General features: G+C 45.4%; 1 protein-coding gene across 1 annotated transcript in view; it reads left to right on the forward strand.

Moving 5' to 3' along the window:
* TBCA (tubulin folding cofactor A) overlaps nt 1-23,717 on the forward strand; it is a 78,966-nt gene that overhangs the window by 49,902 nt on the left and 5,347 nt on the right. Inside the window, exon 2 of the mRNA XM_062212028.1 lies at nt 11,173-11,278. Within this exon, the coding sequence (XP_062068012.1) occupies nt 11,173-11,278 (106 nt within the window). The remainder of the gene's footprint in view (nt 1-11,172; nt 11,279-23,717) is intronic.

Below are 23,717 nucleotides of genomic sequence, written 5' to 3' on the forward strand. Positions count from 1 at the left end.
GCTTAACTTAGTAGATATTTGTTCGTGAGTGCTTGGGAAGCCCCAGATGACTGTTGCGTGCACCAGTTTGTTCACACACTCCAGTGCAGTGAAAGCGGTGGCTTTAAAGTGGTTACTTACAAAAGAGAGCCTTTCTGTTGAAGCCATCTTACTTTAAAATTACCATTGTTTAAAAAAAAAAAGTGTGTTCCTGTGTAGCCTGTTGACCACTGAGTATTTATTACCATTCAAATGACATGTCTCATGTAAAGGAGTGAACTTGCATTAGGAAAAGTTGGATTTGATTTTTAAGAAATATTTCATTAGCTGTAATGTTAGCATATTTTTTTCCTAGATAAAAGCAGATGTGACATAATGAGCTTCTACTAAAATGTAAACTCAAACAAATTAGAATTTAAAAAATAATAGGAATTTAAAAGAATTTTAAAATAGAATTTAAAAAGTAATAGTTACAAAGTTCATTGCCATTTATTTAATATTAATTATACTAACATACAGAAATATGTACTAACAGTAATTGTGCTGTTGCTATCACAGTAACGTTTAAGAAACTAATTGCATTGTTTAAATTGATATGTGTTGTTTTATTAACTTCTATGAACTGTAAATTTTTATTGGAATGTTAACTGCAGTTAGAATCTTATATTTTATCTTATTATCTGTCTCTGATTATGGATTCCAAGTTGATATTCTATAGAATCGGATTGTGTGGGTCTTAATTGGTCTGCTGAAAAGTGTGCTGTGCTCAGACTGGCCTGAGAAAGACCAGGTTAAACAAGCTACTGTGCTGCTCCATTGTGAGAGGCCCAGAGGCTTCTGCTGTGTTAGCCTCTGGACAGGGCTAGAGGATGTGATAGCTCCCAAGCTTCGTTGGCTAATGGAAGCCTTTTTATTTTAACCACATCTATTAATCTCTTGGAAGAGTATTCCCTTTCTTCTATTAAGAACAGAGAGGACGTGACCCATTTGAAAAATGGCAGTTGAGTTACATGCCCAATTAAAGGGTAAATTCTTTTCCCTTGGATACGTACACATTTGTGTCCGCTCGCGGTGCTTCCAGCTCCTGTGTCTCTAACTCCGAATGCTGCAAGTTATTATTTGGGGTTTTCAGGGTGACAGAAAAGGGGCTGTTTGTCAGAGACGCGAGTTCATGTATGATCACTGCACTATCAATAGATTCTCCCAGGTTATGTATCTGAAATGTCCCAGGAAGACAGTGTAGAACAGCAACCCGCAACGGTCATAACACTCTTAGAATGCCATAAAATACGTAATCTATTCTCAGGTTTTTATGAGATAAAGTTAGAGATTCTTCATGTTTTTTTACATACTAATATACTGTGTATGTGACAAGAGTAAAGGTGATTTTCCTATATGTGTCTCTAGTTGTGAAAATGCAACATTTTAAAAGAGTATTTATTGACAAATTCAGAAAGTCAGGCCATGACACAACTCACTTGGTGAATAAGAGGGTAGAATCTGAGATAGAACAGACTTTGTCAGCTACAGCATTGGTATCACAGATGAGAAATTTTGGGAGGACTTCAGAGTACTTTGGGTCCTTTGGGAATCACTAATCTAATCTTAAGATGATTAAGGAAATTTTGTTGTATTGAATTTTCAAACCAAGCCTGCTGACTGTTAAATTTATGTTAGGTACAGCTCTTTATAAAGTACCATTATCGGATGTTTCCTGACTAGCAGCGGAGGACTTCAGAAGTTGGCTTGAGGGGCCGGTGCTATGGCGCAGCGGGTTAAAGCCCCAGGCTGCAGCGCCAGCATCCCATATGGGCGCCGGTTCTAGTCCTGGCTGCTCCTCTTTGAGTCCAGCTCTCTACTGTGGCATGGGAAATCAGTAGAAGATGGCCCAAGTCCTTGGGCTCCTGCACCCGGATGGGAGACCCAGAAGAAGCTCCTGGCTCCTGGCTTTGGATCGGCGCAGCTCCGGCCGTTGCGGCCATTTGGGGAGTGAACCAGCGGATGTGAGACCTTTCTCTCTGTCTCTACCTCTCTCTGTAACTGTCTTATCAAATAAATAAAATAGATCTTTAAAAAAGAAAAAAAAAGCCAGCTGCTTTATATGTGGTAAAGGATGTAATAAATATGCTTTGAAAGTGGGCCCTTCAGCATACATTAGGAGTATAATTTGAGAATTATTTCCGACTCTTGGAGTTTTCTGAATGGAAATTACTAGCAGCTGGTTGTCATTCTTGTGCGCAGAAGAACCTAAACAAGAGGTCTGTTTCACTGACAAAGACAGAGAAAACCACCTCCGTGCCTGCTTGAACCTCTGGCCCTGTGAACAGTCCTTGTAGTACACAGTCCATGGAGTACACATGTTACATAGCGGGCAGCCTTGTTGGCACAAACTCCTCCCCAGCTAAGGAACCCCAGGTGCTCTGCCCACATTGGCTGGTCAGTCACTCCCAGAATAATCTGAGCTGTTGGATCACCAGTAGTAATTACTCTAAGGAGTAGCATTAAACTTGGCAGAATTTGCATGCCCCAGTGTGACATCTGTAGTCTAGAAGTGCCAGTCGTGAGTCGGAGTCCCAGGCTTCCGGTGGTTTTTTTCCTCTTTTGGTTGTGACAGTCCGTGTTTGCGGTAGCTGTGAGTCATCTGTCTGAGTGTTTTAGGCAGAACACCATCGCACAGATAGAGTTACGCTGTGGGCTGTTGCCCCACTGACACTCCAGCTTCCCGGTATCTTCTGTCGTAGTCCGCCGTAAATCCCTTATGGATCTAAGCTTGTGTAACATTTTGGAGATATATGATGGACAATAGTACGGACGAAGCTCGTCAGATGTAGTGCAGTTTTCCTGCCATGATTTAGATTACCTGCTCCTTCTGAAGCGTCACAGGCAGAATTGGCTTTTTGTTTGTTTATGTTTAGTAACTGCGGCACACTGGTGCCTCATGCTGACCTTACAAACAGTTTAGCTCTTTTTCCCATGAACTGCTTACAGGCCAACCCTATTTTACCCATTACTGTGCAATCATGTTTTTATTTAAAAAATAAAAACAAAAACCCTGATATGTAAAACTTTCCTGTGTCCACCTGTGTGTCCTTCTGTCCTTTTCAGATTACCCAGACTGGCCACTATGAAAGCTTTCCGGCCGCTGATGAGCTGTCACAGAGGTGCTAAGACAGACTGTGCGTGGGGACTGGTGATTCAGGGTGGGTGGTTGTTAGTTTACGGCTTGCTTCGCGCGCTGGTGCCGTGTCTACACAGAGGTGTTCTGAGGGCACTTGGAGGTTCCGGTGTGGACAGAGGAGAAAAGGGTGAGTGTACGGACTTGTGGTCTGAGTGTTAGCTAAAGCTGTCGGTGCTGTGGCTTTCTTAGGAAGCTCGGACAGAAGCTGTTCACCGTGCCCTGGCCTGTCAGTACTCACTCTTCAATCTCACTGGCATCGTAGACTCTTTAGGGGACCATTGAGAGGATTCGTGCAATAACTAACTTTACATTTGGCTATTTAAATCATTAATTCATGATATTTATTAATTTATTAACCCCTAGGATTAATAACACTGGAGAAAGTGAGACTGATTTTGGATTTGGCATGCATCATTTTAGGTGCTTACAAGATAAGTTTTATCTGAGTTGCTTATTAAAATTAATTAAGGCATATCTACTCCCGGAGCATGTACTAGAAGCTAACCCATCTCCAGTTGTCTGTGGGGACACCGCTGGGTAGCAAATACTGTCACGTGAAGCATTCATTTCCTTTGGTTTAGGACACCTGGGAAGTGGATAGCATGGCCTGCTGTGGTGGGAACCGCGAGGCGGCAGACGGGTGTGTAGTGGTGGCTGCCTCGTTCTCTTTACCCTTGTGTGCTGTTCCAGTGTGGAACAACAGAATGACTCTACTTTGGAACAGATAAAAGAAATTTAGTTTTTGGAAGTTGATTTGTTTGCTTTAAACATGAGATGAGAGTGCTGCCCTCAGGGGCTGGCGCTGTGGCGCAGCAGAGAAACTGCCCTGCAGCACCGGGATCCTGTGTGGGCACTGGGTCGAGTCCCCACTGCTCCACTTGCCATCCAGCTCCCTGCTAATGGCCCAAGTGCTTAGACCCCTGCACCCATGTGGGAGACCCAGGTGAAGCGTTCCCGGGCCAGAGCAGAGCTGGACGGGAAGTGGAGCAGCCAGAACTCAAACCGGCACGCATATGGGATGACCACACTGCCGGCACTGGCTTTACCCACTATGCCACAGTGCTAGCCCCTCAGCTAACATCTTTCCACTTTTTTAAAAAAGAGTTTATTTATTTCTATTTATTTGAAAGGCAGAGTGACAGAGATAGGGAGAGAAATCTTCCATCTGCTTGTTCATTCCCCAGGTACCCACAAGAGCTGGGCAGGGCCAGGTGGCAGGAACTTCGTCTCCGTCTCCCACGTGGGTAGCATGGACTCTGGGACTTGAGCCGTCACCTGCTACGTGCACACTAACAGGAAGCGGAGTGGAAGCAGAGGTGGGACTCGGGGCGTTCCAGCGTCGGCTGTGGGCTGTCCCACGACGCCTTAACCCGCTGCTCCACAGGCCCCGCACTGCGCTGTTTGGTTAGCAGTCTGTCGTTTGGAAATGAAGATGATGCGTTCATTCGCTGGCTGCCTGGGAAGCACATGCTGTGCTAGCGCCGAGACGTTTCCAGTGCTCAGAGCAGACACTGCTGAGGAAGAGGACGAAGTCTGAACCTGTGGAGATGGTGATCCATGTGGCCCACAGTGTCCGCCTAGGAGAGTGATTGGGTTGCAGATAAAGTAGTCTTCCTCGAAGACAGGGTACCAGAGTTGCATTTTGAAGAATGAGTGGGAGAAAGAGTAGGAGGTGGGAGAGAAGCTTCTTAGAGCAAGCAGTGTCTCCAGCCCAGTCTCAATGCGCTCAGTGAGCGCGCTCTCGCTCTCCTCTCTCTCTCCCCCATCTCTCTTTCTCACTGCTTTCAAATAAAATAAAATAAGTAGTTTTTAAAAAGATTTTTAAAGTTTTGCATTAAGTATGACATACAGACTTTTACACAAAATCTACGTATTTCCTAATGCCATGGACAACATGAAGCTGAGGACCATGTAGGGAAATGATCTTTAATTTCTTCATGCTTTTTTGTGTATGGGAAGAAAAACGAGTTGTCTCATTTTTAAAATGATATATCAGTTTAGAATGAATTGTCAAAAGTAGAAAAGCATTATTTCTTATGCTGTTAATAGCTTTACAGCTTCCATTGCTTTCCGTCTCAAGTAACTGAGAGCCAAACCGTGTGGATTGGATGATGAGGATGTTTGTTGTCATTTACAGCAAGAGGTCTGGAGGCAGTGTGCGTTCAAGGTTAACTCAGCAGTGGATCCCGTCGTCCAGGACCAGAGAGACTTGTCCTTCCATGAGCTCGCTGGGTGCCTGCCGCCTGACGAGTGGCCGGCATCCTGGAGAAGTGACAGTGTCTGAGAGAGAAAAGGGCTCCTGTCCCGTTGAGGGGCAGCGGCAAGCTTCTGAGAGCTCCTGGCAAATGTCCTTTGTACGGCTTTGGCCAAAACTGTCAGTTGCATATGCCTTAACTCGCTTGGCAAAGGAGAGAAAACCGTTATGATTGGCTTCTACCTTTGGAAGATAAGTCTTTTTGGAAGCTTATAAACAGAACTGAATTCTGTTGGTGAGCGGTGGAAGAATAGCTGTTGAGTAGACAGCTAACAGTGCCTGTCATATTCGAGCACATTTAAACTTTTTACCTGTTCATGTGTTTGAGAATTACTTTAAAAATAAAGAGCGTATCAGTAATACTGAGAGTGTGTGGTTTAGAATGAAACGGTTCTTTGGCACTTAACAGCTGTGAGAACTTGGGACGAGCTGCTGCAGCTCTGAGAATTCCAGTTTGTTATCACTGAGTGGGAATAAAAGTGGTTGGTACCTGTGTTATAGGATTGTTTTGAGCAGGAAACGATGTATTGCACTTAGCAGGACTTTGTAGTTAGTGATGAGTGGCAGCTGCTTTTTTAAATCTTACTGTAGTTTGAGCTTATTTTGAGTGGTCAAACCTTTGCCTAATCTGTTCTAGGCTGCTTCATGGGATGCGGTGTCCTGGTTTCCTCCTGAGTTGTGACTGTTGAATTTCATCCTGCACCTGCCTCGTTTTAAGAGTAGATTTTTAGTGATGACCACTGGAAGTGCTCAGAAGTCATCCTTCCAACAGTGTTTCTGTCATCAGTTAATCATTTTTTGCCAGTTTCATGAAATGCAGAGCTGAGAAGTTTACTCATTTTCTGTAATGCTGTTCTTGGTTCAGTTCAGTTTAATCTGTTTTACAAATGTTGGGGGGCATAGTTAATAAATGGCTATAAAATGGGGATAATATTTAAATAGGGTTGTTAGGTATTAAACTTGATGGAATGGATGTTCCCTTAAGAGCCAACACTAAGATTATCCTTTAGACTGAATGTTTCCCAAGGCCTTTAGCTCAGGCTTTTAGGACTTTTACTTACTTATTTCTGTTTTAATTATAAAGTGGAGAGGGAGTTTCCATCCCTTGGTTCACTTCTCAGATGGCCACAGTTGCTGGGGCTAGACCAAAGCCAGGAGCCACCTGGGTAGCGGGGACCCAGGGACTGGAGCTATCCTCTGCTGCCTCCAGGACGTGTGTGAGCAGGGGCTGGAACTGGGAGTCGACCCGCACTCAAAGCCAGGCACTCTGGTAGGGGGGTTAGGCTCCCAAGGGTAGCTCCGTTGAATGTTGTTGTGTTGTTGTGTCTTTACTAGTGGTAGTTCACCGTGGAACTGTGCTGGCCATGGCTTCGTGTTCTGTGGCTTCTTGCCTTTCCTCTTCATTTTGCTGAAGTGCATTCTTAGGTCAGTTTCTCAGAACAGGAGCACAGTAGGCAAAGCTTGTGAATATTTGTGAAAGCTGAAAAGTTCTCCTGGCCCGTAACTCATCGTGTAAGCCATCTCCACCTTACATCTTGCCTCTAGCGTCCTCTTCTCAAATAGTTCTTCCTAAGAAATGGCGAGCCTCGTGTGGTCACCATCCTCTGTCACTGCTGGTTTTCTCTGTGGCACTTACCCAGTCTAGCATGCTGTATATTTTGCTTATTTGTCATTATTTCGACCCAGTACCCATGTTGTTGGGCAGGGATTTTTGTAGTTAAGTTTTTTAGTTTTTATTTATTTGAAAAGCAGAGAGAGATCTTCCATGTGCTGGCTCACTTCCCACATGCTTACCACAGTTGGGACTGAGCCAGGGGTCAGGAACTCCATCTGAATCTCCCACAAGGAGACTTTTGTTTTTCCCCTATGGTATCCAGAGCTCATATTGGTCATATAGTGAACTTACCAGATTTATTTTCTTATTCCTTAGTGTTGCTTTTTCCTTGTTTTACTTTTTTTTAATTTTCTCTCTCTTCAGTGTATCTTTTGATAGGCTTATTAGGGCTTAAGCCATGAAATCTGGCATGCTGTGTTCTTTGACTAAATGTCATATGGCCTGAAATAGGAATAGATTAATATTTATGTTTTTTGCTAATGATAATATGACAAAGATGGCTTATATTAATAGGAAAAGAAAGTGTTAGTAAATTGATTACTGGTTGGCTGGAAAAGAAATTAAGTCTAATTCCACATCGTGTACCTATCATGCGTTGTAAATATTTCATAATAAAGAATTGCATTCCATAATTCATGGATAGGTGTTCATCTCAGTATTATTTATAACTGGGAGTGGCCAAAATATTCCATTGGACCATACTTCAGTGAGCTGGCATACCATTTCACAATACCTTTTGAAAGGAAGAGACTACCTGTAGAAAATACTCAGAATGTGAACACAAACGCATGATCTCCTCTTTACAGAGCTCTTAGACCCATCTGTATTTTTGTTTTTATTTATTTTATTTTTTTTTTTTGTTTTTTTTTTTTGTTTTGTTTTGTTTTTTTATATATATATATTTTTTTGACAGGCAGAGTGGACAGTGAGAGAGAGAGAGACAGAGAGAAAGGTCTTCCTTTTGCCGTTGGTTCACCCTCTAATGGCCGCCGCGGTAGCGCGCTGCGGCCGGCGCACCGCGCTGTTCCGATGGCAGGAGCCAGGTGCTTCTCCTGGTCTCCCATGGGGTGCAGGGCCCAAACACTTGGGCCATCCTCCACTGCACTCCCTGGCCACAGCAGAGAGCTGGCCTGGAAGAGGGGCAACCGGGACAGGATCGGTGCCCCGACCGGGACTAGAACCCGGTGTGCCGGCGCCGCAAGGCGGAGGATTAGCCTGTTGAGCCACGGCGCCGGCCCTGTATTTTTGAATTCCAAATTTTTTAGGTTTTCGGATAGTAATGTTTACATGATAGCGTATAGCAAAGTCCTCTGTCGTCAGACACGTGACTGCGCGTTTAGTGGTGTGAGTAAAGTGCAGATAGCTGTATGTCAGCTGAGATTGTACTTTGCTGCCTAATACAAAAATCTACTGTTTACCTTTTGGGTTTCAGAATTGTATGTAGTTTGGGTAAGTAGTAAGTAATTTGGGCAGTGAGGTTATAAATGATTTAAAAATATTTCCTTATAGTTTTTCATGTATTTCTGTTACTGAAATATGTACATATGTATGTTATAGAAAAGCAGTAACAAATTTAAAAATTGTAGCTGTGCATATGTACATATCTTAGCTTTCTCTAAAAATGGGAGAAAAGCCAAATTATCAAATTCATCAGAAGATATTCATTCGTTGATTCAATAGCTACTTAGGCAGCATCTGCTGATATAATACGTGTAGAAACAGATACTCACGTTTCTCGGAGTAATTAATATTTCCAATCATAATACCGTTTCACACTCTGATGTTGGCAATTTAATGACTCTGACAGTTGTGCTTGTTTACCAGGATGCCAGGGAGAAGTAAGAAATGTCCTGGACTGCAGGTTGAGTATTCGGTAGCTGAAATCACTTTGGAGACAATTGGTATTATGCGGAGATGGGAGAACTGTGTGTATGCAGTCTGGCTTCCCGTGCTGTGGCTTGTCATCAGCGCGCCTGTTCATCCTGTCTGTGCGCCGGACCTTGTCTGTCCTGCATGCCACATCCTGCCCCTCGCCCTTGGCTCCCTGGAGTGTTACCTGCTGGCGTGACCGGGCTCTCACTAACCAGAGTGGGTGTTTAGTTTTCAGGGCAGCACATTTTGATACTCAGTGGATTCGCTTGCTGTGTCTCACAAGTGGGACTTTTTTAAAAACCAAAACGTCACTGATTTGTCCTGCCTTCCTGCAGCCGTGCAGACACTCAGCACCTGCGTCTGTCAGACGTGGCAGTGGTCCCGCCTTCCCTCTGTGCCGCTGAGGAACACGCAGGGTGGGCTGAGCTGGGTGGCAGTGAGTCGTCGTGGACTCTGTCCATCCTGTGCTTCTCAGAACCCACCACTTTGTTCTGCCCTCTCAGTTTCTGTCCATCACTTTTGTTCCACTTCAGAATTGTTTTATATACCTTTCTAAATTGCAAGTGTTAAAAGGTAGTAGTGTTTTCGGGTTCAGCTCACATTGAGTGGCTGCTGTGGGAAGGTGAGGAATGCGTTGTGCGTAGAGCTAGCGCTGTCTTTAAGGCACTCAGATCTAGCAGGTGGTCTGACTTCAGTGTCTTGTGGAAAACACCCAGGGAGTTAGGGGTGGGTTAGAGGCAAGAGGAGGACAAGGGGTGTGGGTGAAGCTTCACCGACCTGTGGTCATCTCACGGCCACTGATCCCTGCTGTCACTGTGTGAAGGCAGCCTTACACAAGGCAGGAATGCATGAGTATGAGCACAGAGATTCAAATTCCATGTCATTTTCACATGTCACAAAATTGCCAGAAAAAAAATGTAATCACTAAAAAAGGAAAAAGCACTCATAGCTCTTGGACCATTCAAAACCAGATTTGGTTACCTGGCCGGTGTGACACCTGTTTTAGCTGATGGTTTTCTCTGTAGTCTCTCTGAAAATACCACAACAGGGACTGGGGTTGTGGCACAGTGGGTTAAGCCGCCACCTGTGGTGCCAGCATCCCATATCAGAGTGCCACTGTGAGTCCTCACTGCTCAGCTCCCTGCCAGTGCGCCTGCGGAGCCGGAGAGCGTGGCCAAAGTACTCGAGCCCTGCTACCCACATGGGAGACATAAATGAAGGTTCAGGCTCCTGGCTTCAACTTGACCCAGCCCTGACTGTTGTGGCCATTAAGGGAGTGAACCAGCAGATGGAAGATCTTTCTATCTCTGTCTCACCCTCTCCCTGTCACTCTGCCTTTCAAATAAATAAATCTTGGGGAAAAAATCAAAATATGTTTCTAAATATCAGTTCTGTTACAGTTTCTTACCACTGCTCATTGCATTGGCCTGTCCTCTGTGTAGTTGTTTGGCTTAGCCTTGGACACTGAGCTAAGGAATAGTCAGTGGAACTTTGAATTGTACTGTTCCTTCCTGTTAAAAATCTCCCTGATCTGTACCCATGCCTCTCCCTGCTTTAGGAAGCGAATGTTTGTTTCCACGGCTTGTCTGTCCGAATTCCCCCTACAGGGAGAGTCTGCCATAAAATTAAGTACACAGTTAATACTCGTTAGACAGTTTTGTTATTGAAAATTATCTAATCTTTCTTCATTGGGAATTTGGCGTGTAGTATACCAGTTTTCCCCCCAGTGCACTGAGCTTTTTATACATTGTATTTCCAGCACATATTTAAAGGTCTGGAATACACATCAGTAGAAAGATCACAAGAGTCCTGATATTTTCGAATGTCGTTTTCTCATTGTGAATATAACTGAGTGGGTTTTTAGTTAAAATTAAGAATGTCACGCTTCAGCAGACTGCACTTGCTCTGTCGGACTTACGAGCATGAGGGTCACTCTTTTTTTTTTTTTAAGATTTTTGTATTTCATTTGAAAGTCAAGAGTCATAGTTACACAGAGAGAAGGAGAGAGAGAGAGAGGTCTTCCATCCGCTGGTTCACTCCAATTGGCCGCCTCGGCCGGAGCTGTGCCGATCCGAAGCCAGGAGCCAGGAGCTTCTTCCGGGCCTATGAGGGTCACTCTAACCAGGGCTGACAGACTTCTCCTCCCCGACCCCCACTTAGGACATCTGCTTTGATATTTGAAATATGTGTTATGTTTATGTTGGTTCTTTGTTTCTTATGGTTTATTCTCCAGAGAAAAATCTAGTTGTCTTAAACATTTTGGCTTATTTACAGATTGGTCAAAGAAAAAGTGATGTATGAAAAAGAAGCAAAACAACAAGAAGAAAAGATTGAAAAAATGAGAGCTGAAGATGGTGAAAATTATGCCATTAAAAAGCAGGTAACAGTCGCGTCTTAAACAGTACTTTCCAGCATTTGCAGAATGCACTGTGCTAAGGGAAGGGGACGGAAGCACAGACGCCATCACTGCCCAGGGTCTCCCGGCTGCTCGGCGGCAGGCCTGGTGTCGGACGCTGGCGTTTGCCCTCTGGAGGTTGGGGTGCTCACCACTAAGCTGTAGTGCCTCTCCAGTGTTAGATACTCCATGTAGCAGTGAGCTTGGCTCAGGTTAAATTTATGTGTCCGTGTAAATTCACAAACACCCTCTCCAAACTGACGTGAAGATAACCAGAATGACACTGAATTGCACTCTTGGTGGCTGCTGCTGGTAGGCGTGACGATCTGTCTCCTGATGGCTGCGTCTGAGACTCCTGTGGGTGTGGGCAGCTGTGTTCCCTCTCCCGCTCGCGGGGCCAAGGCTGGCTTCCTCGTGTACATTTTGTGTTCACTCCACAGATACTTACTGGAGCCTACACATGCCAAACACATTCTAGATGCTCTTTAGGCATCACACAACTCCCTCTCTCTCCCACTCCCTCTCCCTCTCTCTCTCACTCTCACACACACACACGCACTCACACACACAACACCAGACTCCGTGCTTCTTGGCACTTGGATGCCTCTGTTTATAGCTCTGGGCTTGACCGGAACAGGCCATGTTCTCTAATAACCTGCTTGGCATCCTCTTTGGTGTCAAGGTAACAAGCGTTGGTCTTCCTCCAACGTAGCCCATCCCCAAATGGGCAGCACTTGTGTGTGTGTGTGTGTGTGCGCTCCTTAATGGTGAGTGGTACCACTGCTCATCCCAATACTCCAGCCAAAGTTGGAGTCTCTTCTTCACACATGTCTCTCTCGAGTAACCTCGTCTGGTATCACCAGCTCCTTTCCTTGAATCCCTTCTCCTTCTCTTGGTCTTGCTGTGCAAAGCCTCCGGAGTGGAAGAGCTGTCTGACTGTCGGCGTCCGCCATGCCTTCCTCGTCACAGCGGCTGGCGTGATCTCTCCACAGCACAGCGTCTGATGCGTTTAAAACGCTGGGGTGAAGGAGCATACAAGCCAACTTTTTACAGATACATCTCCAAATATTTTTTAAAACAACTTGATGAATTCAGTGTTTTTCACCATGGAAATTATAGTACAAAAGGTAATAATGCACACCAAAATCAGACTTAATTCTGCAAAACCAGTAACTTAAAATGGATTTTTTTCTGTAGGTATTGCTTTCTACAGTGCAAAGGCCAGCAGTGGCACCTGAAAGCCCTCTTCCCTGGGCCCTCTGGGAGGGAACCTTTCAGTTTTCCTATTTGTAGGACAGCCTGCCTTCCTCTTAGGTGTGACCACAGTACTTAGCTTGTTCAGGACATCTACATGTCACTGTTCATAGATTGGGGGAGGCTTAGTGAACAGATAGAGGAGATGGTGTACCCCCAGTATTTGGCCTTTATGAATCAGCAGGATTACTGATGGAATGTAACTGCGTCCTGAAATAAGGTGCGTGTGGCTTTGGCGCCTCTCTCCCTCATCTATGGGAAGTGTTAGGGCATCGTGTGAACCTGCTTCTTCCAGGCCGCTCTCCCGCCATCAGCCCGTATCCCAGATGTGTCGCCCATCCCCACAGGTGGTTTTCATTGCTAATGATGCACCTTATAGAGGCCTGTAGCTAGAACAGGAGCTGCCGCTGACACGGAGTACATGTAAAATGTCCCTTGTTAAATCAGGTTCTACAAATAGTGGCATAGGTTATCACAGAACCTGCTCTGATGCCTTTATATTGTTATTGTCTTCAGTAACATCACTACTTAATAGGTAACAATTAACTATTGAATCCTGTGTTTTTAATTGTGTTTTAAAATGCTGGGTACACACTGGTTGTGTCAGTGACCACATGAGCAGGGATAAAGGGGGGAATGTTTGTTTAGACGTCCTTTCCATACTCCTCCTGTTACAGTTTTCTCTGTTGTCACAGCGCTCACCGTTTACGTTCAGAAATACTGCCCCAGAGCTGGTGCTTCTGTGGCCTGCAGCTCACTGTCTCCTGAGAGCGTGGTGGCTCAGCTGTCTGGTGGCCGTCCACTGCTCTGCCCCTCGCTGCCTAGGCTTCAGTGTGGCCATGGTTTCTGCACGTGAGCTGTGCTTCAGAAAATACTGCGGAGGCCAGCTGTGTGTTCTGTGGGTTCTCTGCACGCCCCTGACTGACTTCTGTGTCGAGCCAATGCTTTCCTCTGCTGCTGCTCCCTGGATGCATTGTGTTCTGACTTTCCCCGTTCTAACCTGGCCCTGGGTGCGCACGTGCCTCTTTTGTCTCTCAGTCTGTACCAAATTTCCCCCTCCCCTCCCCTCCCCCCCCCCCCCCCCCGCAGATCACAGATTTAATTCCTTTCCTTACAACAGAAGGCTTCAGTGACTACATTTAAACTTCCACATAACATCTGCAGGTGGGGTTTAGTCTCAGGCCTTCAGCAGCTGTGGAATGTAAGCTACCACTCCACCTGGTCCTCCACCTGGTCCTCGGATAGTAGTAGAGTTCCCTTCACCTCCCACCCGGTGTCTGTGGACATTCCCAGTGCCCTTTGTGCCCAGCTGGGCATAGCTAAGGCCGGTCCTTCATGACTGCTCCTGACCAGGTCATCTCGTCGTCTCTCCAGCCCCCTTGGTAGGTAATCCCGTTAGGGGTGCTGTGAATGCCTGTTCCATTTCTCTCGGAGACTCCAGAGGGTGTTCTTGTACACTCACCATCACACTGTATCCATTTGGAAAGACAAAGTTTATCTCGGGGATTTCTGCAGAGCGCCTGATCATGTGTGTGTCGTGGCTACTTGGACTCCATCGTCTGGTGTTGGGTCTTCATGGAGAGCGATTCTGCAGTCCCACTGGGCAGCCCTGTTACACCTTTCTTACTGAAGCTGGTTGCCACGACCACAGGGGAGTCCTTCTCCTGGACTAGGCTTAATTTTGGTTCTTTTAAAAAAAAAAAATTTATTTTAAAGAGTTACACAGAGAGAGGAGAGTCAGTCTTCCATCCATTGGTTCAGCCAACTGGTCTCCACCGGCGGAGCTATGCTGATCTGAAGCCAGGAGCCAGGAGCTTCTTCTGGGTCTCCCACAAGGGTGCAGGGGCCAAAGGACGTGGGCCATCTTCTACTGCTTTCCCAGGCCATAGCAGAGAGCTTGATGGGAAGTAGAGCAGCTGAGACTCAAACAGGCACCCATATGGGATGCGGCACTGGAGGTGGTGGCTTTACCCGCTACACCACAGCCTGGCCTGTTTTGATTCTTTTTTTTCTTTTTTTGATAGGCAGAGTTAGACAACGAGAGAGAGAGAGAGAGAGAGAGAGAGAAAGGTCTTCCTTTTCCGTTGGTTCACCCCCCAAGTGGCCGCTAGGGCTGGCGCGATGCAGCCGGTGCGCTGTGCTGATCCAAAGCCAGGAGCCAGATGTTTCCTCCTGGTCTCCCGTGCGGCTGCAGGGCCCAAGCACTTGGGCCATCCTCCACTGCCTTCCCGGGCCACAGCAGAGAGCTGGACTGGAAGAGGGGCATCCGGGATAGAATCCGGCGCCCCAACCGGGACTAGAACCCGGTGTGCTGGCGCCGCAGGCGGAGGATTAGCCTGTTGAGCCATGGCGCCGGCCAGTTTTGGTTCTTTTAAAGTGAGTGCCAAGGCAGCAGTTTCAGGGCGCTGGAGGCCAGGAGACGGGCCTGTCAGAGGTTCTCAGTTGCCTCTTTCTGCAGTGGCTGTGCCGGGTGACGCATTCAGAGCTTGCCCCGTGGCTCCCAGCCTTCTGCCTCTGATCTCGCTCCCCAGCCCAGCACCCAGTGAGGGCTGCGTAGCAGCGGATGTGGGCTTCTGGTTTTCTGCCCTATCAAGGAATAGACATGATTGGCAGGAGTAAAACATATTTCTGTTACTTCTGAGGTAATGTTAGAAGACACATTGGCACAGGTTTTTTTTCTTTTTTCTTTCTTTCTTTTTTTTTTTTTTTTTTTTTTTTTTTTTACAGGCAGAGTGGACAGTGAGAAAGGTCTTCCTTTACTGTTGGTTCACCCCCAATGGCCACTGCGACCTGCGCACCGTGCTGATCCAAAGCCAGGAGCCAGGTGCTTCTCCTGGTCTCCCATGGGGTGCAGGGCCCAAGCACTTGGGCCATCCTCCACTGCCCTCCCGGGCCACAGCAGAGAGCTAGACTGGAAGAGGGGCAACCGGGACAGAATCCGGCGCCCTGACCGGGACTAGAACCTGGGGTGCCGGCGCCACAGGCAGAGGATTAGCCTATTGTGCCGTGGCACCGGCTACAGCACAGTTTTTAGATAAAGACTTCGAACAGAAAAACTATAATTAGTAAATGTAGTTGCAGTAATATACAGTTTATCTATTTGAGAAAGATATGCTCACATTTTTGTGTCGTTTGAAACACAAGTTAACATATACAATGATATATTTCTATCTTTTTCCAAAAGCTAAACGGGAAGATTTTTTTTTTTTCTTCATTAAATGTATGGAAAATATTAAGCAGCTTCAATCGACGAGGGTGTAATTTTACTAGGAATCTTGCACAAGGCTGATTCTGCAAGAAATACCCAAATTTTCCTTCTTTTTTTTTTAAAAGATTTATTCAGAGGGTGGAAGAGAGAGAGAGAGAGAGAGAGAGAGAGAAAGAAAGAAAGACCTTCCATCCGCTGGTTCACTCCCCAAATGGCTGCAATGGCTGGAGCTGGGTCCATCCGAAGCCAGGAGCCAGGAGCTTCTTCCGGGTCTCCCACATGGGTGCAGGGGCCCAAGCACTTGAGTCATCTTCTACTGCTTTTCCAGGCCATAGCAGAGAACTGGCTAGGAAGAGGAGCAGCCAGGACAGAAACTGGGGCCTATATGGGATGCCAGGCTGCAGGCAGAGGCTCAGCCTACTACATCACAGTGCTGGTTCCGCGTGTTTTCTTCTAAAAGAACTGCCAAGCTCTTACCTAGCGTTTCAGTACCACTTAGTGTTCCTTCCAACAGTGTGTGACCCTTAGCACCATTCGATGTTAGCACTTTTTAAATTTTAGCATGGAGCCATCGCCTGTGTGACAGGTGTGTAGTACTCTCATAGGCCTTTCAGTCTGCATCTCCCTGATGGCTAACGCTGACGTTTTTTACTTAGTTATTGTTTCTGTGGCCTCCTCTGTGAGATGCCTGTTCATGTCTTTTGCCTTCTTTCAAGTTGCACGCTTTAGTTTTTTTAGTTTTGAGTTTTGAGGGGTCTTTGTATTCTAAACACATATACTTTGTCAAATATGAATAATTCTCTTTCTGTGTTTGTCTTTTTATACTCTTAACAGGGTCTTTCACTGAGCAACAGTTTTTAATTTTAAAAAATCCAGTTTATCAGTCTTTTTTTTCCTAAATATTTATTTATTTGAATGGCAGAGTTACAGAGAGGCGGGGGGGTGGGGTGGGGTGTGGCCTTCCATCTGCTGGTTCACTCCCCAAATGGCTGCAACTGCCAGAGCTGGGCCGATCCAAAGCCAGGAGCCAGGAGCTTCTTCCAGGTCTCCCACACGGATGCAGAGGCCCGAGCACTTGGGTCATCCTCTGCTGCTTTCCCAGGCCACAGCAGAGAGCTGGATGGGAAGTGGAGCAGCGGGGACTCAAACTGGAACCCATGTGAGATGCCGGTATGGGAGGTGGTGGCTTTATCCGCTACACCATAGCGCCAGCCCCCAGCCCTTCTATTTTGTGTATCATACTTTTGGTCTCAGATCTAAAAACCCCTTTGCTAATCTGAAGTTCTAGACATTTTCTAACTTTTCATAAAAGGAAGATCCTGTACATGTTAAAGATTTGTACTTAATTGTTTTATTTTCTATTGCTTTTGGTGTTGGTTTCCACATGCAGAATTGTTGTTGGATGTAAAAGTACAGTTGGTTTTCGTATGTGTAACCTGTGAGCTTGCTGAACTCCCCTGTTTTAGGAATTATTTTTTGGTGGATTCCTTCTTATTTTCTGTATGGACAACCATTTCATTTCCATCAGGGCCACTTTGATTTCTTCTTTTCCAGTCTGTATAGCTTTCATTTTTTTCTTTCCTTATGCTGTCTAGAATTCATTGTGTTGAGAGCATTGAGAATAGGCTACAGTGCCTTGTTTGTAGTCATATTCAGTCTTTCACCATCATGTATCATGTTAGCTGTCCATTTCCTGTGGCTGAAATACATCAAGTTGAGAACGTTCCCCTCTGTTCCTAGTTTGCTGAGTGTTGTCGGGAATGGGTGTTGGATTTTGTCAAATGTTTTCTCTATGTCACATGGTAAGATCAAATTAGTTTCTTTGCTAGGTTAATACTAAGAACTACACTGGACTTCAGGTGTTGAAGCAGTCTTGCCTAGCTGCAGTAAATCCACTTGAGTGTGTGTGTAGTTCTTTTTGAGAGATAGCTGGATTACATTTGCTAAATTTGTGAAGTATTTTACATGTAAGTTTCTGTGAGATACTGGTCTGCCATTTTCTTTCTGTGTGCTGGTTTGTTTTTGTCTTTTGAGAGACAGACAGTGATAGATGCACTGGTTCACTCCCCCAATGCCCACAGAGGAAGGGCTGGCCCCAGCTGACGCCAGCAGCCAGGAATTCCGTCTGGGTCTCCCATGCGGGTGTCCGGGACCTCAGTCCGTGAGCTATCCCTACTGCCTCCCAGGGTGCCCGGCAGAGGCTGGGCTCGGTGCTAGAGCTGGGACACGGACCCAGACACTCCAGTTTGGGATGTAGGCTTCCCAAAAGGCATCTTTCTTTTTAAAATTCTTTTGTTTTTTAGTTTGATTTTATTTCAAAAGCAGAGAGAAACAGACAGTTGGAGAAGGATCTTCCATCCAGTAGCTCACTCCCCAAAAGCCTACAACAGCCAGTACTGGGCCAGGCCAAAACCAGGAACCCAGAACCCCATCTGGGTGCCCTGTGTGGGTGACAAGCCCCAGACACTGCAGCCTCACCTGCTTCCCTACCACGTGTACGCAGCAGGAATCTGGATCCGTGGAGAGTCAGCAGGATTCGAACCAGGCACTATTGATGTGGGATGTGAGCATCTCAAGTGACAACGTAACCACCAGGCCAAGTGCCCACCCTCAAGCGATCTTTTTTTTTTTTTTTCTTTTTTTTTAAGATTTATTTATTTGAAAGGCAGAGTTAAGAGAGAGAAAGAGGAAGATATAGAGTGAGAGTGAGAGAGGTCTTTCATCCCCTGGTTGAAGTGGCTTCAATGGCTGGGCCATTCTGAAGCCAGGAACCAGGAGCTTCTTCTAGGTCTCCCACATGGGTTCAGGGGCCCAAGGACTTGGGCCATCTTCTACTGCTTTCCCAGGCCATAGCAGAGAGCTGGATCATAAGTGGAGCAGCTGGGACCAGAACCAGTGCCCATATGGGATGCTGGCACTACAGGTGGTGACTTTACCCACGACACCACAGTGCCGGCCCCCCCAAGTGACATCTTAGCAACTGCGCCAAGTGCCTGTCCCTTTCATACATTGTTTATCTGGTTGTGTGTCAGGTGATCCAGCTCTTAGAATGGAGTTGGGAAGCGTCCCCTCCTCTTTTGTTTCTTGGAAAGGTTTGTGTGAACTTCGTGATCTTTAAACGGTGGGTAGAATAGTTAATTGAAACTTTTTTGCATGGACACTTGTAGGAGTATGTGGGTTATTGGTTGAGTGTCTTAAAGCTTTTCAGGAATTGTTTTCAAACTCTTCATAAGCATTATGAACATATGACACTCCTCATAGTTTCTCTGTTCTCTTTTTAAGGGATCTGTGGTGATATTCTGTATTTTGGCACTACTTTTGATGATTTGTATCTTTTCACTTTATCCTTGTCTTGCTAGAAGTTTATTTTTTTAAAGAGATTGATTTGTTTGTTTGAAAGGCGAGTGAAAGAGGAGAGACAGAGATCATCCGTCTGCTCATTGACTTCACAGGTGGGTACAGCAGTGGCAGCTGGGCCAGGCTGAAGCCAGAAACCAGACACTCCACCTGGGTCTTCCACATGGATGGCAGGGGCCTGAGTCCTTGGTCCATTGCGCACTGCTTTCCCAGGCACATTAACAGGGAGCTGGATCGGAAGTGGAACAAGAAGACTCAGACTGGCGCTCCTGTTGGCTTAATCCACTGTGCCACAGTGCCAGCCCCTAGCATTTCTTTTTTCTTCTCATGAAACTAGCTTTTTGTTTCATTGTCTTCCTGTTTTTAACATCCTTGATATCTGCTGTTATATTTTTCTTCCTTCTACTTGTTTTGGGTATGTTTTGTTTCTGTTTTTCCCTAGGCTGTTGAAGTAAGAACTTAGATTATTAATTTGAGACCTCCCCTCTTTCCTAATTTAAGCATTTTAATGCTGTGAGTCTTCCTTGTGGCACTGCTTTAACTGTGTACCACAAAATTGGACCTGTTACACGTTTACTTTCACTCATGTGTCTGTGTGTTCCTTTTGAGGCTTTCTTTGTGGGCCTGTAAGTTGTTTAGAGTACGATATTCAATTTCTTAGCAATATTTTTCCTTCTGTCTTTCTGTTGTTGGTATCTAGTTGTACTATTATAGAGTCAGTGCACGCATTGTGATTTTGGTTTTTAAATTGTATTAGGGGTTTGTTTTTGTGTGGTTGTTCTTGATCCAAGATGTGTTTCCTGCGGTGAGTGTCTCGTGGCGAGCTGTGGTGTTCTTGGTTAGATAGGGCGCTGTCCGCTGTCTACTGAAGCGGAATGCTCCTTCTGTGTTTGTCGGTTGCGGTTTTTGGCTGATGGGGTTGTTTATTTCTTGCGTGGCGTCTCTGCTGATGTTTGTGTGGTACTCACATCAGTTGCTGAGTGGGTTACTGACATCTCTAACCAAATATGTGGGTTTGTCAATGTCTCCTTTCAGGCCTACCGGTTTTCGTTTCATAGACTTTTTTTGTTTATTGATCATTTTATGACACTGTAGCATCCTTCTTTGTCCTTAATAATGTTTTCGTTCTGAAGATTATGCAATATTAATACAGATGCTTCTGCTTTTCTAAAATTAATATTTATGTATCTTTTTCTACCCTTTTACTTTCTATTTCATTGTTTGAAGTGGGGCTCACAGAGACAGCATGTAATGAATCTGTTTCAGTCGGAATCTATGTCCTTTAACTAGTGTATTTATACCGTTTATATTTAAAGTATTTATTGGTGTGTTAGAATTTAAGGATCCTACACTTGATCTTAGCCAAAGGGCCGAGAAGCAATAGAACTTAAGGATCTCAGTTGTTTTTGAGTTATGAGGTTCTTCATATAGTCTTAAACATTTACCAGTAACCACAAAACACAGCTAGATTTCTTGATGTGTGAGCGCATTAACATTTTACCATCATGTCAAAGGAAGACTTAGCTATTGCTTCAGCAATCTCTGGATGATTCTACAGCCCAGTCAGGCAAACTGAAGTGGTCACTGTTAGTTCCATAGGCAACCCATACACAGGGTTAGCGCATTCATATGAAACTGTTCACAAAGCTTGTGGAAAATGTGTATCACGAGAACACTGTGTGTGAGTTTCAAAGCTTTTTGCACCAAAATAAATTCATAATAATTGTTATAATTTAAGATCTAGTGTGAGGCACTAAGAACAATGAGACGTCTGTTTGAAAAGAGCCTCTGTTGGGCTAACATGGAGTTTTGCTGAATGTGAGGAAGCGTGTGTGGAAGAGTGGTGAAATCATGGATGCTGTACAGAACGTTCATAGGGATGGTTCCCCAGAGCTGTCGGAAGTTTACAAATGCAAGACTTGTTTAAGAGGGACGGGAGGCCCTGTTAAAATGAAGACCAGCAGCAGGCCATCCACATGAGCTGTGAGGAAAGGTCAGTCTTGTGTAAGAGGAGCCACGGTTAGCAGCACACACAGTAGCCAACAGCACGGACGTCTCACTTGGTTCAGCTTCCACGCTTCTGAGTAAGCGTTGAGGCAGAGCAGACTTGCTGTGCGTTGCTGGGAAAACTGGTGTGCCCAGAGCAGCGGCAGAGACTTTAATTGAATTGGGGAGCAGAGATTGTGAGCGAGGGAGGTTACTGTCCCGACGAGAGAGCCCAGGCAGCAGTGGCCGCTGGGAGGAGGAAGCGGTCCAGTCAGAGCAGGAGCAGAGGCTCAGGGTCCGGGGTCACGGCAGTAGCTTTCGGGGTGCTTGAGGCTGTGGGTGTGCTGGCCTTCTGGAGAGCACAGAGAGCTGCCAGAGACAGCAGAGAAGCCCAGGAAGCGAGGCTGAGAGACTGCTCCACGGCGCGCTGCTGCTCCTGTCGCCGGACGAGGGCTCTGACGCTGGAGTCCCAGTGGGCAGTCTTCAGGCATCCACCCGTGGCTTGATGGAGCTCCCACGGACTTCTTTTTGTTTCCTAGTCTTAAAAATCTTTAAAGGATGCTCTTTTTAATTAGTTATGTTAAAAAGGCTTCGGTGGCACTGTAAAATTCTTATTTTAGGGATGAACGAAATGGCGTCTGTCATCACTTACAGAAGGGTGTTAAACTGGATGGGACTTACGATGAGGAAGTTTTTATTTTTACATTTTAAATTATTTTCCCTTGGACCTTTTGTAGTCTCCTCATAGATTTTTATAGCTGTAGAGACAGCCGACTCCTAGAGAATGATCTCCATCATCAAGAAACTACAAACTTTATCCCAGCTGAGCAGTAGCCAACGAACTCGACATGGCCAGATTCTTTCCTAGAGCTCTTCTCTCTGAAAAATAGATAAATCAGATTTGTCACTTAGGGCATTTCCTTGCTAGTTTGTAACTTTGACTGTAACGACAACTGATCAGATTTTAGGTTCAGCACTTTATTTGTTGTTATAACCTGTACCCTGCTAAGCCTTCTCCAATTTCCACTTTACCTGAGTAACTACCAAAGAAAGTCATAACTTTTTTTTTTTTTTTTAATTTATTTGAGAGGTAGACTTACAGATAGAGAGAGGGAGATCAGAGAAAAAGGTCTTCCATCCTCTGGTTCACTCCCCAGATGGCCACAACAGCCAGAGTTAGGCCCATCCAAACTCAGGAGCCAGGAGCTTCTTCCAGGTCTCCCACATGGGTGCAGGGGCCCAAGGACTTGGGCCATCTGTCACAGCTTTCCCAGGCCACAGCAGAGAAGTGGATCAGAAGTGGAGCAGCTGGGGCTTGAACTGGTACCCACAGAGGATGCTGGGACCACAGGTGGTAGTTTGACCCACTACACCACAGCACTGGCCCCTTCGCAACTTGTTTTTAAGCACAGTCAGCCAGCCTGGAGTGCGTCCCCAAGAGTCTTCCTAACCCTGATTGAACTTCAGGTTTACAGTCAGCGTTAGGAAAAAGATTGTTCAGGTATTTTAAGCAGGCACCCTTCGCTCAGTGCTCACCTTCCAAGGGAAACACCAGGAAAGAGGATATTCATTTAGTTAACTTCAGAGATTTGGGGGTGGTTGTGGTCGTGTCTTTATTGTATGCTCTCACCTCGTGCACTACCTTTTAAAATTACTCCTAGCAGTTGTAATTCACTGTTCCAAGGTAAATTGTGTGACTTCTGGCCTGGACTGAGGTGTGATTTATGGATTCCAAATGCAGCCACTGTCGTGTCCTTTGGTTTCCCCTGGTCTTCCTGAGGCCCTGTTGTATGTTCCTGGTCCCTGGTTTGCTCCTACACTGAATTGGCAGACAGACCTTCTCACCTTTGTGTTCCTGTTCCTGTAGTCCTGCAGCCAGTGAGGATTCCACACAGTAGCCAGATCTGCGGATGCTCAAGTCCCTTGTATAAACTTTGTAGTATTTGCATAGTATCTGTGCATCTCCTTATGTATATTTTAAATCATCTGTAGAGTCCTTGTAATACTTAGTATTTTATTCTGTTTAAATAACTGTTACACTCTTGTTTAGGAAATAATGACAAGATGTATATACATTTAGTTAAAGACACAGTTTTTTTTTTTTTCAAACAGAGATATAGACAGAATGAAGTGTGGTGTATGGGAGACAGCTTTGGCCTTGCTTAAGTCCATGTCCTGTTTTGTCGACTAATTGAGGATTCTTGTTGTCATAATAAATAGACTAATAATGACTGGAAGTTATTTTAGGCAGCGTTGTTTAAGGTTGATTTTAGTGACACGCTAAAGCTCTCAGGAAATGTCATGAATGTGCATTCTGCCTTACCGTGTGCTTGACCGAATTCTTTGAATTCTTTTCATCTTGTTTAATTCTTGTAAGCTATTCTGCAGGAAATTCCATAGAAGAGGAAGTACGAAATATTCTTGTCAGTGATTTTTCATGTAGTCAAGCTCACCAGATATGCAAAAACAATTCAATGGCCATGATTAAATGTCCAGGCATAGTGTGATTAGCCCGGAAACAAAGTCATGATCCTCTGGAATTTTCCACCTGTGGGTTTTAGTAAAAAGCTGTAAGTTCAGCAGGAGACGTCTGTCTGAGAAAATAGATGTAGATAGGCT

The sequence above is a fragment of the Lepus europaeus genome, chromosome 15 (assembly GCF_033115175.1).
Source record: "Lepus europaeus isolate LE1 chromosome 15, mLepTim1.pri, whole genome shotgun sequence".
Classification (NCBI taxonomy): Eukaryota; Metazoa; Chordata; class Mammalia; order Lagomorpha; family Leporidae; genus Lepus; species Lepus europaeus.